We start from the raw sequence: 21,954 nt of genomic DNA on the forward strand, positions 1-21,954 counted from the left end.
TACCGATGTTATTATATGCTCACCATCCATTGCTGATTATGTGAGACACGGGCAAAATCTACCTTTTTATCAGCTTAGTTAAATTTCTTCTGTGCGGTCAGAAGAAATTTAATGCGGTCTATTGCAATATTTATGTAATAGACTAATATTGGAGGACAAGATCGCCAACTCAGATACTTTGCAGTACAAGATCTAAGATCAAATCAACAATGCTCAGTGACCGTCACTTGTGATGATTTGGTGTTGTGCATTGCATAGGCAGAGGAAGAGAGAGAGCGGGTTGAAAAGATAGAGGTCAATGATAAAATTGTTAAATAGGTATACGAAGTTGTCTTTTATTTAACAAACAAATAGGCCCCACGGTTAGACCACAAGCTTTCAAGTAGCTGGGAATGAAACCAAACTAGTTGGCTTTGTTTTTTATTAAAGAAACATCTGATTTCTGGGCTCTTCAATGTTCTATAATCTAACCATGGAGTTATCCCCCGAGATGAATCAATGATTTGCACAATGTCCATATTCACAACCCTACAGTCATTGGACAGTACCTTAACTTTCACTTCTACCATGCACACAGTGTGAAGAAACGGATTGTTCACTGCCATTTTTTTTAGTACTTATTCTATTGGTCCTTTTTGCTAAACTGCTACGGGATGTAAACCCACCAACACCGGTTGTCAAGTGGTGATAGGGACAAACACAGAAACAAAGGAAGGCACTTGTACGTATATATATATATATATATATATATATAATATATATATATATATATATATATATACATACATACATACATATATATACGTATATATATATACATACATATATATATGTACATACATATACATATATATATATATATATATATATATACATATACATATATATATATATATATATATATACAAATAAATGAAAGAATGGAGTTGAACGACAAATTAACAAAATTCCTTTATTTTCAACAAATGTTTCGAAGGCTGCATATTCCTAATTTCGAAGGAATAAGGAGTGCATTATGCCGCCTTCTCATCAGGAAAAACTTTTAGGTGACTGCCCACACAGAGCCCATAGCTATGGGCTCCGTGTGGGCAGTCATCTAAATGTTTTTGTGCATCTTGATGCTAACATAAGTTCCTTGTTTTTCCTGATGAGAAGGCGGCATAATGCACCCCTTATTCCTTCGAAATTAGGAATATGCAGCCTTCGAAACATGTCGAAAATAAAGGAATTTTGTTAATTCGTCGTTCAACTCCATTCTTTCATTTATTTGTATTTAAAAAAAACATACAAATTTCCACACGATAGCACGTGATCTCTGCCCTAGGCATGTAGCTTCAACCGTGTTTTTCTGACGTGAATTTGCTACCCAGGTATCGGTTAACCGAATTATCCATAATAAGATAATTCTTTCAACTACTCAATTATATATATATAATTCCCACAGGAGGTTAAACATAGAGGGGACAAACAAGAACAGACAAAGGGATTAAGCCGATTACATTGACTCCAGTGCATAATTGGTACTTATTTATTCAACCCCGAAAGGATGAAAGGCGAAGTTGACCTTGGCGGAATTTGAACTCAGAACGTAACGGCAGAAGAAAAACGACTAAGCATTTTGCCCGGCATGCTAACGATTCTGCCAGCTCACCACCTTACATTCATATATATATATATATATATATATATACATACATACATACATACATACATACATACATACATACATACATATACACATATATATATCTGCACACTAGCTTAAAAGCCATCCGATATACATATTCGTATATGACGCCATGATAAATCGTTAGCCACTACACACATTTTTTTTCTCAACTTGTTTTTTCTGTGTACCTTTCTGTAGAAGAGCATAGGCTCGAAACGTAAAAGACTTTTTCTATTCCTGAGCGCTATACTAATACATCTGTTTGTTTTGTACACCACCTGTCTTCGTCTTTTGTTTATTTCATAAACTTTCCCTATATATATATATTTTCATTTTCATTTCATCTAGTTTCAGCTCACGAGCTGTGGCCATGCTGGGGCACCGCCATTATATATATATATATCATCATCATCGTCATTTAACATCCACTTTCCATGCAGGCTTGGGTTGGACAATTTAACTAAGAGCTGGCAAGCCAGAAGGCTGCGCCAGGCTCCAATCTAATCTAGCAAAGTTTTTACAGCTGGATGCCCTTCTTAACACCAACCACTCTGTGAGTGCAGTGGGTGCTTTTTACTTGCCAACTACATGAGGGCCAGTCATGTGGTACTGGCATCGACCATGCTTGAAAGGTGCTTTTTACATATCACAGGCACAGGGAGCCAGTCAGGCGGCACAGGAACAGTCACGCTTGAATGATGCTTTTTGTGTGCCAATCAAGCAACAACAATAACTTCACTTAACATGTTTTCAGAAGCGCAGTTTATTGCCCAATGATTAAAGTGTACTCTTAAATGGGCCAGTTATGCTTCACTGGCATAGGCCATAGTTATGGTCCCACTTGGCTTCTCAAGCACAGCATATCTCCAAAAGTCTAGGTCACTTATCACCTCCATGACGCCCAGTGTTCAAAGGTCGTGCTTCACTACCTCATCCCAGGTCTACCTCTTCCACAGGTTCCCTCTACTACTAGGGTGTGACACTTTTTCATACAGCAGTCATCATCCATATGCAACACGTGACCATACCAGCGCACTCGTCTCTTTTGCACACCACATCTGATGCTTCTTATGGCCAACTTTTCTTTCAGGATGCTTACACTCTCTCGTGTATGCACACTGACATTACACATCCAGCAGAGCATACTATCTTCATTCCTTATAAGCATGTCCTCAGCAGTCATGTCCCATGTTTCACTGCTATGTAGCATGGCTGCTCGCACACATGCATTATGCAGTCTACCTTTTACTCTGAGTGAGAGGCCCTTTGTTACCAGCAGAGGTAGGATCTCTCTGAACTTTGGCCAGGCTATTCTTATTCTAGCAGCTACACTCTCAGAGCATCCAGCTCTGCTACTGACTTGGTCGCCTAGGTAATGGGAGCTATCAACTACTTCTAGTTTTTCCCTCTGGCATATGACAGAAGCTGTTTTCTACCCATTTTCAGTATTTATATATATATATAAATATATGTAGGTCCCAGGTTGAGTCAGGGTTAACCACAGTAAATAAGGTACTCAATACATAGCAGAGTAAATTAATTTATTTTATAGACGGAGCTTCTACAGGACTAGAACTGTTTCATTCAAAAGAAATCATCAGGAAGCTTCCTGATGATTTCTTTTGAATGAAACAGTTCTAGTCCTGTAGAAGCTCCTTCTATAAAATAAATATATATATATATACATATATATATATATATATACATATGTACATACAAACACACACATATCTCCCCCTCACCATTTTCTATCTGTCTGTCCCTCCCTCTCCCTCCTTTACTCTCTCTCGCTCACACGTAATCATCATCCATCGTTCCTTTCCTCACATGATCTTTCTTTTCCCTCAATCTCTTGTGCAGTTCGGATGTATTTGTACCTGTCTCCTCTCTTTTTCTCTTTTCAAAGCATCTTCTTCAAGCGTTCACCAATTTTACCTCGACTGTGCCTAATGGCCCTCCTAGTTTGTATTCATGTCATTTGGTTTGTTGTATGTCCTATATTTGTTACTAACTTTCACCCTCTGCAAATCCCAAATCCTCAATTTTTATACTGCAGTTCGCAGGAGCAACTGCTTTCAAAGTCTTATCTTGTTGTTTGAATGCTTGAAATAAGGAGTAGGACAGCCAACAACTGATGAAGGGTCGTTTTTTATGTTACTTTGTTTTCCATTCATTTCTCTCGCTTTTTGCGTACCCAACATTATTTTCGTATTTCATGTTTATTGATACTTTTGTGACATCCTGTATCAATATATGCATAGCTATATACATATATATATCTATGTATGTACAAATGTGTGTGTGTGTATATATATGTATGTATATATACATATATATACTATATATATATATATCATCATCATCATCATCATCATCGTTTAACGTCCGTTTTCCGCGCTAGCACGGGTTGGATGGTTTCGACCGGGGTCTGGGGAGCTAGGGACTGCCCCAGGCTCCAGTCTAGTCTGGCAGTGTTTCAACACCTGGATGCCCTTCCTAACGCCAACCACTCCGCGAGTGTAGTGGGTGTTTTTTACGTGCCACCTGCACAGGTGCCAGAGGGGTCTGGCATCGGCCACGTTCGGATGGTGACACACACACATATATATAGTAATAATAATAATAATATTAGGGAGTAAATCCAAACTTACAGGGAAAAATTAGTAGTTTTATCTCTAATTTAATATAATATATATATATATATATATATAGTCAACTGCTACAAGGGTAAAGTGATACTCTAGATAGAAATAACTACAGGGGTAATAAATTACTGGATCAGGTGATAAAGGTCACAGAGAGGGTCATAGCCCAACTCATTAGGGAGAGAGTCTGCTTAGATGAGATGCTGTTCGGTTTTGTTCTGGGTAGAAGCACCACTGATGCCATGTTCCTGGTTCAACAACTGCAGGAGAAATACCTAGCTAAAGATAAACCCCTCTACTTAGCTTTCATGGACTTGGAGAAAGCCTTTGACAGGGTCCCCCGATCCCTTATCTGGTGGGCGATGCGGAAACTGGAGATTGACAAATGCTTAATAAGGGCTGTACAGGCCCTATACAGAGAGGCTGTTTGTAAAGTTACGATTGGCTACGAATATAGTGAAGAATTTTGGGTAGAAGTAGGGGTCCACCAATGTTCAGCCCTCAGTCCCCTTTTATTCATCGTAGTCCTCCAGGCAATAACAGAGGAATTCAAGACGGGTTGCCCCTGGGAGCTTCTCTATGCTGATGACCTGGCCCTCATTGCAGAATCACTACCGGAACTAGAAAATAAATTTTGGGTGTGGAAGCTAGGTTTAGAATCAAAGGGCCTTAGAGTCAATGTAGCAAAGACCAAAGTTATAGTAAGTAGGAAGGCAAACTCACCACACACCCCATCAGGTAGGTGGCCCTGCTCAATCTGTAGAAAAGGTGTAGGTAGAAGCTCCATAAGATATACCCAGTGTAAGCTATGGATGCATAAGAGGTGCAGCAACATGAAAGGAAAATTAACCAAGATAACTTTCATGTGCGGTAGATGCACAGGGGCAATAGACACCACAGATACTCAGAAAATAGATTCCATCACACTCCAGGGGAAGAAACTAGAAGTAGTTGATAGTTTCTGCTACCTGGGTGACCAAGTTAGTAGTTGGGGTGGATGCTCAGAGAGTGTTACCAATAGAATAAGAATAGCCTGGGTAAAGTTCAGAAAGCTTCTACCCCTACTGGTGACAAAGGGTCTCTCGCTCAGAGTGAAAGCTAGATTGTATGATGCATGTGTGCAAACTGTCATACTTCACGGTAGTGAAACATGGGCTGTGACTGCAAGGGACATGCATAGGCTTGAAAGAAATGAAGCTAACATGATCAGCTGGATGTGTAATGTCAATGTGTACACACGACAGAGTGTAAGTGTCCTGAGAGAAATGCTGGACATAAGAAGCATTGGATGTAGCGTGCAAGAGAGACGTTTACGCTGGTATGGTCATGTACTACTGATGGATGAGGAGAAATGTGTGAAGAAGTGCCACTCCTGGAAGGAATCCGGGGTAGAGGTAGACCCAGGAAGACATAGGATGAGGTGGTCAAGCATGACCTTCGAACGTTGGGCCTCACAGAGGCAATGATGAAAGACCGAGATCTCTGGAGATATGCTGTGACTGCGAAGACCCGACAAATAACATGAGATCATGGCTGTTTCCTGCACCAGCCTCACATAGCAGCCCCAGCCCATCCAAAGTACCTTGGATTGCAGGACGACCTGCTGTGCTTACCTTGGATCGTAGGGTGACCTGCAGTGCTTGAGGAGACCTATTGAGTCAAGTACATCAACATCAAATAAAAATCAAATGGAAATTGTAGTTGTGATACCTGTGCTGGTGGCACGTAAAAAAAAAAAAGCAATATCCGAACGTGGCCAAGGTTGTTTATGGAAGGCCAGCAGTCGCCCATGAATACCAGCCTCCCCCTCCACGCCACCAGTGTTTTCCAAGGTAAAAGCAAACGTTGATACAGCTTGGCACCTGTGATGTCGCAACTCATTTCTACAGCTGAGTGTACTGGAGCAATGTGAAATAAAGTGTCTTGCTCAAAGACACAACACGCACCCCAGTCCGGGATTCGAACTCACGATCGTAGGCTCGACGCTCTAACCACAGAGCCATGCGCCTTCACGGTGGAGGGACAAACACACAAATATATACATATATATATATATATTCAACAGGCTTCTTTCAGTTTCTGTCTACCAAATCCACTCACAAGGCTTTGTTCAGCCTGAGGCTATAGTAGAAGACAATTGCCCAAGGTGCCACACAGTGAAACTGAACCAGGAACCATGTGGTTGGGAAGCAAGCTTCTTACCACACAGCTTATATTTGAGGTTCCAATGAAGCTATAAGGTGTTACTCACTGCACTCAACTGAGTCCACTGGATCTTTCAATAGGAACAGCTGTAAGCTAATGAAGTCCATAAGATAATTGTTTATTCCTTTGCCATCTCATTTTCTTATATGTGAGTATGTGTAAATATATATGCATGTATTATTGTAATTTACAAGAAAAATTTTCATTCTAAACTATTCTTTAATATTATCTGTTACTCTTTGAAAATTTGTGCCAATTTTCATAAAACTGCTCTGAAAATCTTGTTTGAATACCAAACTTTGCATATCAATCATTTGCAATTGATAAAACAGTACCAGTTGAATGACTAAAACTAGTAAAATGCGAAAATTCATGTAACAATTTCAGTGCATTTTTAAATAGCTAAAATACATACATACATACATATATATATATATATATATATATATATATATAATATATATATATATAGTGAATATATAATGTTTTGTTTCTTTGCTATAGTTACATGGCCCAGATGCAAATATTCTCGCAAAGGATTTACTTACGGCTCTTGGACATGTGGAAGAGGTTACCGTATTGTGTCGACAAGAAGATCACCATTTCACAGAAGAAGCAAATAGGAAATTGTCTAAATACCTTCAGACTGTTATCACAGAACTGGTATGTATATAATATATGTAATGTATATATATATGTAATTTATGTATAAGTTCACTTTCCAACCACTTTTAGGTTCAGTCTCACAGTGTGATATCTTGGGCAAACATTTTCTACCATAGCCCTTGCCAACCAATGCCTTTTGAGTTAATCTGGTAGACAGAACCTATGTGGAAGCCCATGATATATTTTTTTTTCTCTTTAGTTTTAGCTCAGAGCTATGGCCATGCTGATGCACCGCCGTTTTGCTATGCTGTTATTACTAAGAGCCTCCTCTAATATGTGGCACTTGATGAAAAATGGAGTTTGATATAGCTACCCTCATTTGCACCTCTTGCCGTGAGGTAGATTCATCTGGGACTCTCGACAGGAGGAGGTCTGCTTTGATTTAAAAAGCTCTACATCTACTTTGTGCAAGTGCCTCAGACTCTTTGGGAGAATATTAAAAAGCTGTGGGCCCTTGAAACCCAGGCTGTTGCAATAACTGGTCCTGAACCGTGATGGTGTTGCTGGGATCTTTGGCACTATGCAGTGTTGTCCCGTTCTAGCATTGGTGTAGCTTTTAATGCCAAAATTTGGCATAATTCCTTCCAGGATCTTCCAGATATATATTACTGCATACCTCTCCCGTCTTCTGTCCGGGGATGTATATATATATATAAATAATAAAAGATGGATAGATGTCAATTCATTACAGCTGTTTCCAATGAATATTTTAATTGATTAATGAGTACATTATATTTTTGTCAATAAAACTGTTTTCTTCAGACGATATAATGTACTCTTTAATCAATTAAAAAATTCGTTGGAAACAGCTGTAATGAATTGACACCTATCCCTCGTTTGTTATTTCTCTATTTATGATTCACCTCTCTTGGAACTGTATATTTAATAAAATGTGTGTTTCTGAATTAGCTGATGATATATTCAGTTAATTGTATACATAACCTGAATATCTTTCTGCCTGTACTTTGGTACCTATGTTTCTATTTATCAGTAGCTGCTGTATATGCATTTTAATTCTGAACCAATCCAGTGCGTTGCCATTTAAGTGCCCTATTCACCTAAATCTTAATAAATATGTGTGCATGCGTGTGTGTGTCTGTGTGCCATCCTGTCTGTGTTTGTCTTCCACCACCACTTGACAAGTAGTGTTAGTTTGTTTACATCCCTGTAACTTAAAAGTTCAGCAAAAGAGAAAAAAAGTGACCGATAGAATAAGAAATACACTTAAAAAATAAGTACTGGGGTCAATTTATTTCACTAAACCCTTCAAGGTAGTGCTGCAGCATGGCCACAGTATAATGACTGAAACAAGTAAAACATAAAAGATGCCTACAGTCTATGAATAATGTTTGGTGAAATCGTTTGTATGCCAGATAAAATGCTTAACAGGATTTCATCCGTCTTTATGTTTTAAGTTCAAATTCCACCAAGGCTATCTTTGTCTTTCATCCTTTCAGGGTCGATGAAGTATCATTTAAGCACTGGGGTCAATGTAATCGACTAGGCCCCTGCCCCCAAATTTCACGCCTCGTTCTTCTAATAGAAAGTATTATTTTGTATATTTGATAACTTTATTATTCAGTTCATTGAAGGCAATCAGCTGATAGTATTGTTATTGTGCCAGACAAAATGCTTAGCAGCAACCAAAAGCCACCAGCTTCAACTTTGCCTTTCATCCTTTCAGGGTTGATGAAATATATACCAGTTAAGCACTGGGGTCAATATAATTGACTAACCCTTCCCACCAGAATTTCAGGCCTTGTGCCTATAGTAGAAAGGATTATTTAATTCATTGAATGTTTCATACAATGAAGGGGCAGGTTTTTCGCAAAGAAACAATGATTTATCATTCCAGTTTGGATGATAACCAAGGAAACAAGTGTTTAAGGATATAAATTTGAATTTACAATCTGAGGTATGTATGTATGTGTATACATACATGTCTATAATACTTGGTACACACACAGTTATGTATACTCATGTATTGAGTTCTGTTTTTCTGGTTTCTTCCACCAAACCAATGATATATATGCAGCATATAAGGAAGTGAACTGGCAAAATTGTTAGCATGCCAGGTAAAATGCTTTGTGACATTTCATCTGAGTTCAAATTCTGCAGAGGCCATCTTTGCCTTTGATCCTTTCAGGGTCAATGAAATAAGTGCCAATTGAGCACAGGGGTTGATCTAATCAACTTGTCCCCTCCCACAAGACTGCTGGTCTTGTGCCAAAACTTGAACCAGTATATATGTAACATATACAACACACGCACACACATATATGCATAAACACACACAGATGGTGCATGAGAAGTCTAAAGTCTGAGATTGAAGTGTGAGACATCTCACCTCAATAATACCTCAGGAGAAGCTGCTGAATAACCATCTTTTCATAATAACAAATATATATATCTATGTACGTATGTGTAATTGTATGTATGTATATGTGTATGCATACATGTATGTATGTATGTATACATGCATGTTTTTATGTATGTGTGTGTGCATGCACGTGTGTACCGGCCCTCAATACAGGTAAGGTTTATAGTATGTGTAGGCATGGCTGTATGGGGCAAGCTTTTGTTATTAGTAGACGATGTCATTCATCTACACAATGTTCTCTCATAACAAACATACAGAGGTTGAGGGAGAGGGTGAATGGTGTCGACTACTAATACCAAAAGACTACTGATGCCCTATATAACAGAAATTTACTTCCCAATGACATGCTTTTGAGCCTTTCTGCCTGGCAACTTGTCTTTTATTGAGTGAATATGGTAAGAGGAAAACTACAGAAGCACACCTTGTGTTTGTGTGTGTGTATGCGTGCTCATGCTTTCTTGTTTCGACATCATGTGATAATTGCACACGAGTGTCACTGTTACACTAGTATCATTCGTTTCCAACCATCCATGAAAACACTTCTGCTGTTGCCACCAATTGTGTTAAATTCACCCAAAATCAAAAGAAGAAACAAACAAAACGCTCATCTTTCATGTCTAACCAGAGTTATTTCCCTTGTGTTGCAGTTGGCATTGGATACCAAAGTCTCCATGTCTGCTCTGTCATCTAATAACTATGAAGCTGTAGAAATGTTGGTCTACTTGTCTGAGTGCCAGGTAATCTCTTAATTATTACTACTGCTCTCTTGCCTTATATCCCCTTTCATTCACAGGTGAGTAACAAAAGAAGATTCATGAATTAAATATATGGTCTTGTATGTTGTGGGAAAATTGAAAAGTTCAGAGAATAAATTATTTGATGTCATCTGTACAAATAGAAGTGGTTCATTTTAGCCAATGTTTTCACACAACCTGCTAGAAATAGCAGCCAAATCTCTCTTTCAAATTATACCTTGCCATTTTAAATATTAAAATTAAAAATGTTGAACTATGTTAGCACCTGATATATATATATACACAAACATACATATATATATCATTATCATCATCGTTTAACGTCTATTTTCCATGCTAGCATGAGTTGGATGGTTCGACCAGAGTCTGAGAAGCCAGGAGGCTGCACCAGGCTCCAGTCTGATCTGGCAGTGTTTCTACAGCTGGATACCCTTCCTAATGCCAACCACTCCGTGAGTGTAGTGGGCTGCTTTTTACATGCCACCGGCACAGGTGCCAGGAGAGGCTGGCAGTGGCCATGATCGGTTGGTGCTTTTTACGTGCCATCAGCACAGAAGCCAGTCAAGGCGGCACGTGTGTATGTATATATATATCTGTGTATATATGTATGTGTATATATGTATGTGTGTGTATATATATGTATAAATATATATATATATATATATATATATACATATATATATATATATATGTGTGTGGTGTGTGTGTGAGATATATATATATATATGCATGTATATATATATGTATATGTGTGTGTGTATATATAAATATATATATATATGCATGTGTGTGTATATATATATATATATAAAGGGTAAAAATCATTAATGATTTTACCAGGGAGGCAATGTGGAAATAGAAACCTCATAGAATTTTACAAATATTTTATAATTATATAGATAATTATAACAAGGGATTGGCTATAAGCCTCTCCATTTTAAGGTGGTAACAGTGTATTTTGGCGTCTATTTTTCCAGAGCGTGGAAAGGCTTATAAACCAATTGCTCATTATAATTATCAATAATATTAATATACTAACTTTTCACTTTTCATTACCACATGAGGATAACATTGACTCTCAAATGGTTGAGTACTCCACAGACATGCATAACATTAATGTAGTTCTCAGGGAGATTCAGCCTCACACAGAATATGCACCAACTAGCATCACCACCACACCAGCTGCTCCATCATTACACATCCACATTACACTTTTAAGATGGGGAAACCAGTTAGGGGCTCGCTGGATCTCTCTCAGCATGCCAACAAACCACAAAATTGCACCAGCCCGCATCACCACTATCTCCAAGCCCGCCATATATATATATGTGTGTGTTTGTATCTGTGATTGTCCACCACCACCATTTGCTTGACAACTGATGTTGGTGCATTTGCGTCCCTGTAAGTTAGCTGTTCAGCAGAAGGGACTGATAGCACCAGGCTTACAGGGAATAAGGCTAGGGGTCAATTTCTTTGACTAAAGGGTGGTGCTCCAGCATGGCCACCATCAAGTGACTGAAATAACCTGGCTCATTCCCCTGCTGCCACATTTGCCCCTACTTCTCCAACACCACCATCCTCACAGGCACCCATCATTGTCACCAACTCCTTTACTTGCCCTTCTAGCAACATCATTTACTGCTTCTCCAACTCTTTCTGCCCTTCTCTGTACATTGGTCAAACGAGATGCTAGCAATAACACCCTGGTCTCATACCATTTCTGCTCTACTGGTCATTCACTACAACACCTGTCTGTGTTCAGATTGTCTTTACACAGGGACCATCCAGACTCCTGCCTCAGCAGTGAACAGGAATTAATCTTCTCTCTTCATTCCTTTGCACCACATGGGGTCAACTACTCTCCTGTTTTCATCTGACACCTACTTCCTCTCTTCACTCCTACCCACCTTCTCTCTTCATTGATACCCCCGCCACCCACATACCCCACTTCTACCACACCACTCCACACATACTAGCACTGACCACTTCCCAGCACCCATACCACACACCATCATCTGCACACCCACACATTACAGATGCACACTTACACACACACACATCCACACGTCAAAGTCACTATCCACACACACTTACACTTTCTCATACATACACACACACACTTTCGTTTTGGGATCACCAATACTTTATTATCTCCCCTTCTTTCTATTTCTCCTGTCAAACCATCTTTTTTCCTAACCAGCTGCCATGATTGATTACTAAATCCACAATTTTTTTCTATTCTCTTTCTGTTTATTTTCTCTTTTCCCTTTCTGTTGAAGAGTGTAGGCTTGAAACATAAAAGACTTTCTCACTTTCCTGAGCATCAAACTAATACACCTACTTGTTGTTCATACACCTGTTTTCTTCTTTTGTTTTTCTGTAAATTTCAACTATATATATATATATGTATACTAGCAGAATCACCTGCCATTGACTGGGTTTAAAAAAGCTGCCAAATTTGTTCTAGGAATATTGTAAGTTATTCACTTAGATTGTATTGAACATAGCTGGAAATGGAACTTTTGGTGGGCATCGTAGGAAGGTGAAATAAATGTTGTTTGAGTTAGTCAGCTGGCAACACAGGAATCTGAAAGACATAGCTGTTGAGGAATGGTCATCATAGTTATACTGATCTTATGGTTTTAGATGAAACTAAAGTTACATATGGATTGTAGTTAACCTGTAGGCTCAAGTGGAACCTCATTTTTGAAATAGAAGAGATTCATAAAAATAGTTACACTAGAATGAAAGTAAATTGTGAAGTTGCATGAGGATGATCAAACGATTCTGCTTTGATGGGAGCAACAGCAGGTTTTCGGACATAACTACAGATTCACCCCCACCTCGTTGTTGCATAACTTCCAGAAAGGTGGATACTTTTCCGCAAAATTTTCAATAAATCCATTTAGATACTGTACATTCAGAATATACATGGATTTATGGGAAAGAATTATTTCAAGGGGGTGTGGAGAGGAGTTTCAGAAAATTTATACGACCCCATTTTCCCCCCCACATAACTTAGAGGAAAATGTGTATTTTTTAATGAAAGTTTATACAATTATCTTTGAAACTACATACATTATGATTATAAAGAAATTTGTAGGTAGAATGTTCTCTGAGGAGGGGGAGGAGAGGAGTTCTAAAAAAAAGACTGATCAAGAAGACCATATAAGTTAAAGTTTATTTTTTATTCCATTCTCAATATCCCCCTTCTGACTACTTTTCAAGATTTTTTTTTTTCACTTAAAACTATGGGAGGAGCCTTTTTAGTACTAAAACAAAAATTTAAAATATTTTCAAGGAAAAAACTGTGGCTTAAGGGAGATTTGGCTGTTGTGTCTAGCATATCCCAAGACCACCCTCCTCGTTTCCTTCTCACTCTCACATGTATATGTTTTTAAATATTTTTCTCCCCATAAGAACATTTATGCTATAAAAAACATTTGAAAATTTATGATTTTTTTTCAACCCCACTTCTTTCTACTTACAATTTTAAATATTGAACAGACTGAGAAGGTCATTTCTGGCATTTATCCACACTGATTAAAAAAAGGTGGATGAGGGTATTTAAAAGATAGTTCGTTTTAATAGCATACTTTTCTGTTACAAAATATTTTTCCTTACACACACAGGGCTCCTCAAGATTACCATTTCTTTGGTTGTTGTTGCTTATAATCCCACTAATGGACCATGTGCATGTTACTTATGCATCATAATTCCATAAAATGTGCTTATGGGGAAAAAAAAATTGAAAAACATCAAAACATATGATAGTGAAAACCAGGAAGATGGTCTTCTGATGTGCTAGAAACAACAGCCAGATTTCCCTTAAAATACACAATTTTTCCTCTGAAAATACTGACATTTTTTTCTTTCTTTTTTTTTTAACAAAAAGGCTCCTCACATGGTTTTTAGGTGCTTAAAAAATTGGCCATGACCAGCCTGAAGTGCAATGGTAAGGGGAAAGGGAAGTGAAAAATCATAAACTTTCAAAACTTTTTACTCGTAAGAAGATCCACATTACCACCACCACCTCTCCCCCAATCATTTCCAAGACTATGGTGAAAACAAATGGGAAAATCACTGTCAAAATGGACAAATTCCAACTTGTGTGGTCTTTCTCATCTGAAACTCCGTTTTATCAAAACTCCTCCCCCCAACCCCTCGGAAAACATTTTCCCTCAAATTTCTTCATAATCATAATCTATGCCATTTGAAAGGTATTTCTATAAACTTTCGTTACAACATAACCATTTTCGTGAAAGTTATGAGGCAAAAAAGTCGGGTCATGTGAAAACAAACTTTACTTCTTATAAGGACAGAGATAATAATGTGTGTGTGTGTATAACTGTAATACGCTGTATTACTTTATATTACTATAAGTATTACTTACTTTACTGGACAAAAGTAAGTTGATACATTCCAATTATATCAGAATTTGTTGTGAAAATCATTTTCCGCACGTCAAGAGATCAGTTTCGGAAAGCTGAACGATTCTGCTTTGATGGGAGCAGAAAACGGTTTGCTCAAGAAATTCTGATATAGGTTGAATCTACACCATTACAAGGATATCTATAGAGAATTTTATTTTAAAATATCTATTGTCCTTAAAGTGATGAAGAAACAAATTCAGTGGGGCACTCTTGTGTAGGTATGCCTTCTATGTAAAAAACATAGTCAAACACAGTATGCGAAGTGCTAGAAATAGGAGCCAACACACCACCGACTCACCCACTCCCATTCTGTTTTCAGGAAATAAATGCACAGTTATGTATGGAATGGTCAAATTAATTGAAATGACACAAAAAATCTGAAATATCAATTTGACCAAAAAGGTACTAAATTTAGTTAACTTATACCTACTTAATAACTGTAATTTCATCCTCATGCAACTTCACAATTTACTTTCATTCTTGCGTAATTGTTTTCACGACTCTCTTCTATTTCACAAACACGGTTCCACTTGATCCTACTGTATCACTACAATTTCATCCATATGTAACTTTACAATTCTGTTGTAACAACGGACAGAGTCAAGAAAGACTATTGAAAAGGTTGCAAGATGCAACGAAAATTTTAGGAAAATAAAAATAAGAAATAAGTGGAAATTTTACCGGTGAGTGTGTTAAATTATAAGGCACAAAAATAAAGTGACTCTCCCCAGACACAACAGAATATGCCTCAACACACGAACTCATCTTGCAAAAAGAATCTTGCAAACCAAATCCTATTTCTTTACTACCCACAAGGGGCTAAACACAGAGAGGACAAACAAGGACAGACAAACGGATTAAGTCGATTATATCGACCCCACTGCGTAACTGGTACTTATTTAATCGACCCCGAAAGGATGAAAGGCAAAGTCGACCTCAGCGGAATTTGAACTCAAAACGTAGCGGCAAACCAAATCCAAGAACGAAATAACTTTACAATGTCAACTATAAAAACCAATGAAAAGGAGATAATAATGCACATTTAATTATCTCCCTTAGCCCGTTTATTTCGGAAAAAAACAATGAAAGAAATATAATCTACATTTAATTATCTCCCTTAGACCGTTGATTTATTTCGGATCTGCCTTGTGTCCAAGATGTTGGAAAATGGCGGGTAGCTCCAACAGGAGAACTCCTAGAGTTTGACCACTTCCATTGTCTTCGGTGTAAAATTTTACACAAGAATTAGCCATTGGTTTTTATAAACAGGGTGATTGAAAAGTAACTCCTTATTTTAGAATGCTTATAATTTATTTGGTAACTATAATTTTTAGAAAAAATTAATATGTGAAGAAAGCATGGAGTTTTATTTAAAATTTGATATAGGCACCAGCATTCACCACCAGCTTCTCAAGCCGCCCAGGAACCGCATCAACTGATTTCATCAGTAACTCTTGTGGGATGGAAGACATAACTTTTCGTATTTGCCCCTCAAGTTCTTCCAAAGTCATTGGTTTGGTAGAGTAGACTTGCTCCTTTAACCAACTCCAAAGAAAAAAGTCACAGTGTGTTAAATCAGGGCTTCTGATTATGCGGACCTCAATGACTCATCCATCTCCCAGGAATGTGGGCATTCAGCCATCCATGAACAATAATAACAAAATCAAATAGCATAAAAATCATATCTTCAATATCCTCCCCAAGTACTGATAATTGACCAGATTTCAGCATTCATGGTATTGCAAAGGATGAAAGGACCCACAATCCTGTCCGAAGTCATTCCACACCATACCGTTACCTTGGGCTGACTCTGCATTTTTTCAGTGGTAATATGAGGATTTTCTCTTGTTCAGTAGTGGGAGTTGTGACGGTTCACAAACACACCGATATGGAATACCGCTTCATCACCCTAGAGGATAATTTTAAAGAGATCAGACCATGTTTGTAGGACTTCTAAATTTCAAACAAAATAATCGATCTGAAAAAAAAAAGCAACATCACAATAAATATACACAATAAATTTGACAAAAAAAATTATAATTATTAAATAAATTATAAGTATTTTAAAATAGGAGTTACTTTTTAATCACCTTGTAGATATTGTAGCCTTTCTTACTACAGATGGACAGACACACAGATATTCATTTTTATTATGTATGTGGGTATATATATATATGGTAGACTCCTGCTTTATAAATCCATCTTGGGACCTCTTATTTTGGATTTATTAACAGAAGGAACAAAATTTGCTGATTGATTAAATGTGTATTTATTAAAATACATATGTGAATACACACTTTCGAACTGAGTTAGATAGTGTCTCATTTCAGCTGGTGTTGGAGGCTCCAGAATTTTTTCATCAACATCAACATTGGAATCGCCATCTTCATCTCCTTCAGTTTCCTTCTGAGGTTGCTGAATGTCATGAATGATCTCGTCTAGATTTTCTTCTTCAGTGATGATCTCTGCAGCTATAACAGCACCATCATCTATGGACAAACAGTTCACGAATTGCTTTTTGGTCAATCCAGTAGGTGGTGAAGGCAGGATCAAATCTTCATTAACATCTATGGCTTCATTTGATTCTTCAGATGGAAAAAAAACAGCTTTGATCCAACAATGTTTGATTATCAGGCTAGAGATCTTCTTCCAAGCTATGCTAAATATGTACAAGGCATCCAAAATGGTGATCCGCTTTGCAACTTCTTGGGCAAAAATGTTATGTTCGGTGTCTTCCACAATGTCAATGATCTTCTCACACATTTCATGTTTGAAGTAGACTTTCAAGGTCTTGATTATCTCCATGTCACAGGGCTGCAACACTGACATTGTGTTGGGAGGAAGAAATTTTAAAGTGATCTTCTGGAGATCATCAATGACTACATGAGAAGAGCAATTGTCAAGTAAGACAACCACTTGTCTTCCAGATTTCTGCAAACAACGATCCCAAGATCTGAGCCATCTTCCATAGTATTTTTCTGTCATCCAAGCATTGGTTGAAAAGTTGTACTGAATCAAAAGGATTTTGACATTTTTGAACCAGCTTTTCCAATTAAGAACAAGTTTTCTTTCTTTGCATTTATGTTGCAGGCCACCATCAAGGTCACATGGTCCTTTGCTGTCTTAAAGCCCCACACAGTTTTCTTGCAACTCTCATTAACATATGTATTTCCTGGTGATGTATGAAAGTAGATCCCAGTTTCATCAGCATTGTAGATGTCCTGTGGCTGATACAATTTTAACAGAAGCTGCATGGTCGTCCCATGAAATTGATGGGCTCCACCGACGTCAGCTTCAGCTGCATCACCTGCAAAGTATGAAATGTTTAGCTTGTGTTCTCTAAAGAGAAAAATGTGAACTAGTGAACTATATTGCTTACCTTTTAGAACTGTAAAAAAGATTCCATGTCTTTTTCGCCAACGCTAAAACCAACCTTTGGATGCCTTAAAATCATGTCCAGCAGCTTGCACAATGGTGCTGGCTTTGTGCATTAGGATCAGGCCATTGATAAGGACATTTCTCGAGTGAATAAATTGAAACCAATCATTGAGAGCACAATTTATCTCTTGGTTTTTTCCCTCTCGTTCATGCTTCCTCTTCAATAAACAGCCATCGTGTCCTTTGGCATGAAGGTCATCCTCATTCTTTAGCAAATTCTGGAGCAGACCTCTTGAAATTCCCAAACTCTGTGCTGTTTCCCACTGAGTTGTTTTTCCAAGAGCTTTGTAACATTCTAATAATTGAATCTTTTCTGCCATGGATTTGTCCTGCCTCTCTCTTTTCATTTTGAACAACTTGTGTGTATGTCTGTGTCAATGATGAGTTTCTTTTGCTCTTAAATACTGACAGGTAGGATCCAACAGCCACAACCAACCAGCTGTCACGTGATACACACTATCATCCAATGAATGAGAAGGGTATGTAATTTTGACAAGAGGTGTCTCAGAGCCTACTTTTACACTTGAATGACAGTGTTGTGTGGTAGACTCCAGCAGCCACCACCAGCTACTACATATTTATTAATCTACTTTTGGATGATGGAGTGTACCATGTGAAAGCTGGCTGGCTGGCTGTGGCTGCTAGAGCCTACCTGTCAGTATTTAAGAGCAAAAAGAAAAACTTCATTCATCCACTGCCACTTTAGGAAGGAGCAGTGACAATTGGATTTATTAAACAAGATATTTTGATGTGTGTAAATTCTGTCCCAACCCATTTTGGATACATTTAGGGGGTGGATTTATTATCAGTGGATTTATGAAGTGGGATCTACTGTATATGTGTGTGTGTGTGTATATATATATATATATATATATATATATATATATATGTAGTGAGTTTTTGAAGTGATGTACAGATATTGTATATTGAGAATAACAAGGTAGTCAGAATGTTGGATGGTTATATATATTTTTCATATACATTTTTAGCGCTTTCTTCCATTATTGGATTTATTAAAAAAGTGGTTTACAGTAAGTTTGCTTCACCTTTTTATATAAAATTGAAACCGATGATGTTTTAGAAAGGAAGAGCTCTCCCCCCACCCCCCTTCTAAAACATCATTTTCAATATTATATAAAAAGGCAAAACAAACTTACTGTAAACCACTTTTTTGATAAATCTGATAATGGAAGAAAGCTCTAAAAATGTATATGTATGTATGTAGCGCATGTTTCTTTCTTCATTCCTGATCTCTCTCTCTCTCTCCCTCTCTCTGTGAGTAACGTGCTTCCTCTACAGCAAAACACCTGTCTTCGTCTCACTATAACCTTTCATCATCTAACACAAGATCACCTCCAATGCCCCCTCCCCTCTTGAATTTTTTTTTTGTCTTGCAAGTGCTTGGTGACCCTGTCAGTGCACATTGTAAAATGGCTGGTGTTCGGAAGGGCATCCAGCTGTAAAAATCCTGCGAAAACAGTCACAGTAGTCTGGAGCAGGCTTCTGCCTGGCCAGCTCTTGTGAAACTGTCCCACCCATGCTAACATGGAAGGCAGACGTTAAACGATGATAATGATGATATGTATGTGTGTGTATGTATATATATATATATATATATATATATATATATATATAACTAAAAGAGATGACACAGGAAAGACAGTAGTTATGTTATGGACGTCATTAGCTTAAAGTTGTTTCTGCTATAAGATGCAGTGGATTCTTAGTTGAGTTCTTGAATAACACCTCCTGTAGCTTCATCAGAGTCTCAAATATGACCTGCAATATATTTGAGGAAAAAAAGCTTTACATTTCTACAATATACAAAGAAAGCATTTCCACTGAGAAAGTCATTGTTGATGTATATAAAAAAGCGTGCCCAAAAGGCAATCAAACTAGCTAGTAACAGCGCTCTACACCAGGTTATTAGTCTCGCAATGTGTAAATAACATATATATATATATATGTATATATATATATATAGGGAAAGTTTACAAAAAAAAAGATGAAGACAGGTGGTGTACAAAATAAACAGATGTATTAGTATATCGCTCAGGAATAGAAAAAGTCTCTCTCTCTCTCTCTCTCTCTCTATATATATATATATATATATATATATATATATATATATATATATATATATATATATATTATGACTAATTACATAATTTTTATACTTTTAGCTATCTCCTTACATAAAATCTTTCTATTTTCTCTTGTGACCAAACTATCCTTCTATTCATAATAGAATTCCTCCTGAATTCTTCAAATGTCACAGTCTTTTTGTCTCAATCATTCCAGCTTTTCTTTATATCTTCATCTAAAAAGGGTTTCAATACTGTACCTTACTTACCAAGCAGAGCCATTTTTCTCACATTATTTTTCAAATCCCATCTTGATCAGCATTCCAGCTGTACTCTCCCTAAAATTTGTGGTGGAATCATTAAAATGACAGAAAAAAATTGCCTTGCTGTATTTGTTCTGTCTCTTTACATTGTGATTTCAAATCTAGTTGAGGTCGGTTTTTGCTTTCATCCCATCAGAATTAATAAAATATATTACCAGTCATGTACTGGAGTTCATTTAATCAATTAAACTCCTCCCACCAGAATTGTTGGCTTTGTGCCAAAAATTTGAAAGAGTAGTAGTAGTAGTAGTGATTTCAAACTTTGTCACAAGGTCAGCAATTTCAGGTAAGTGTGTGAGTCAATTACATCAACCTCAGTGCTCAAATGGTACTTATTTTATCCTTTTGTACTCTAGGCACAAAGCCCAAAATTTTTGGGGAGGGGACCAGTCATTTAGCTCAACCTCAGTATGCAACTGGTACTTAGTTTATAGACCCTGTAAGGATGAAAGACTAAGTCGACTTCGGCGGAATTTGAACTCAGAACATAAAGACAGATGAAATGCCACTAAGCGTTTTGCCTGGCATACTAGCAAAATCTGCCAGCTCACTGCCTTAGATAATAATAATAATAATAAAGGCAGTAAGCTGGCAGAATCGTAAGCATGCCAGGCAAAATGCTTAACACCATTTAATCTGTCTTTACATTTTAAGTTCAGATTTCTCTGTGGTTGACTTTGCCTTCTGTCCTTTGAGGCCAATTTAATCATCTTTCCCTTCCGCAGAAAATGTTGACCTTGTGCTAAAATTTGAAATCATTATTTTATCACATTTTTTCCATTCTGAGTTCAAATCATACCACACTCCGCTATGCTTTTAAATCTTCTTGGGTTATTAAGTATAAAGTACTAGTCATGTACTGAGGTCAGTGTATTTGCCTATATCTCTCCCTCTAAATTTCATGCCTTGTGCCTGTGTTAGAAAGAATTATGGGTGGTAGATTAGCAGAATCTTAGATCATCAGACAAAACGTCTGACAGTGTTTCTTCTGGTTCTTTATGTTCTGAATTCACATCCCGTTGAGGTCAACTTTGCTTTTCAGTCTTCTTGGTTTAATACAATATAGTACCAATCAAATAGTAGGGTCGGTACAATTGACTAACCTCTCCTCAACAAAAATTCTTAGCCTTTATGCCTATGTAAGAAATCATCATTATTATTAGATGCCATTGTTATTTTATTTAATGTATTGTGTTTGTATTTTCAGGAAGTGTCTTCTCCTGTCAAAGAAAGTGTGAAAGATGTCATGAAACTGATGTGTAACTGTGACCGTTACATAAGTCACATGTTAATAAACTCATCTGTACCTCTGTCCCTTGTCAGTGAACTGAAATGCTCAGAGACAGGTAACAACTA

General features: G+C 37.4%; 1 protein-coding gene and 1 long non-coding RNA gene across 4 annotated transcripts in view; both read left to right on the plus strand.

Moving 5' to 3' along the window:
* LOC115221467 (NCK-interacting protein with SH3 domain) overlaps positions 1-21,954 on the plus strand; it is a 170,815-nt gene that overhangs the window by 134,236 nt on the left and 14,625 nt on the right. For all 3 annotated transcript variants that reach the window (XM_029791652.2, XM_036510813.1, XM_036510814.1), the window contains 3 exons: positions 7,024-7,182; positions 10,213-10,302; positions 21,806-21,944. In XM_029791652.2, coding sequence (XP_029647512.1) covers positions 7,024-7,182; positions 10,213-10,302; positions 21,806-21,944 — 388 coding nt within the window. The remainder of the gene's footprint in view (positions 1-7,023; positions 7,183-10,212; positions 10,303-21,805; positions 21,945-21,954) is intronic.
* Positions 15,148-20,034, plus strand: LOC118766941. The gene is made up of 3 exons (XR_005002846.1): positions 15,148-15,334; positions 18,473-18,478; positions 20,021-20,034. It is a non-coding gene; the product is annotated as an uncharacterized LOC118766941 (long non-coding RNA).

The sequence above is a fragment of the Octopus sinensis genome, linkage group LG18 (genome assembly GCF_006345805.1).
Source record: "Octopus sinensis linkage group LG18, ASM634580v1, whole genome shotgun sequence".
Taxonomy (NCBI): domain Eukaryota; kingdom Metazoa; phylum Mollusca; class Cephalopoda; order Octopoda; family Octopodidae; genus Octopus; species Octopus sinensis.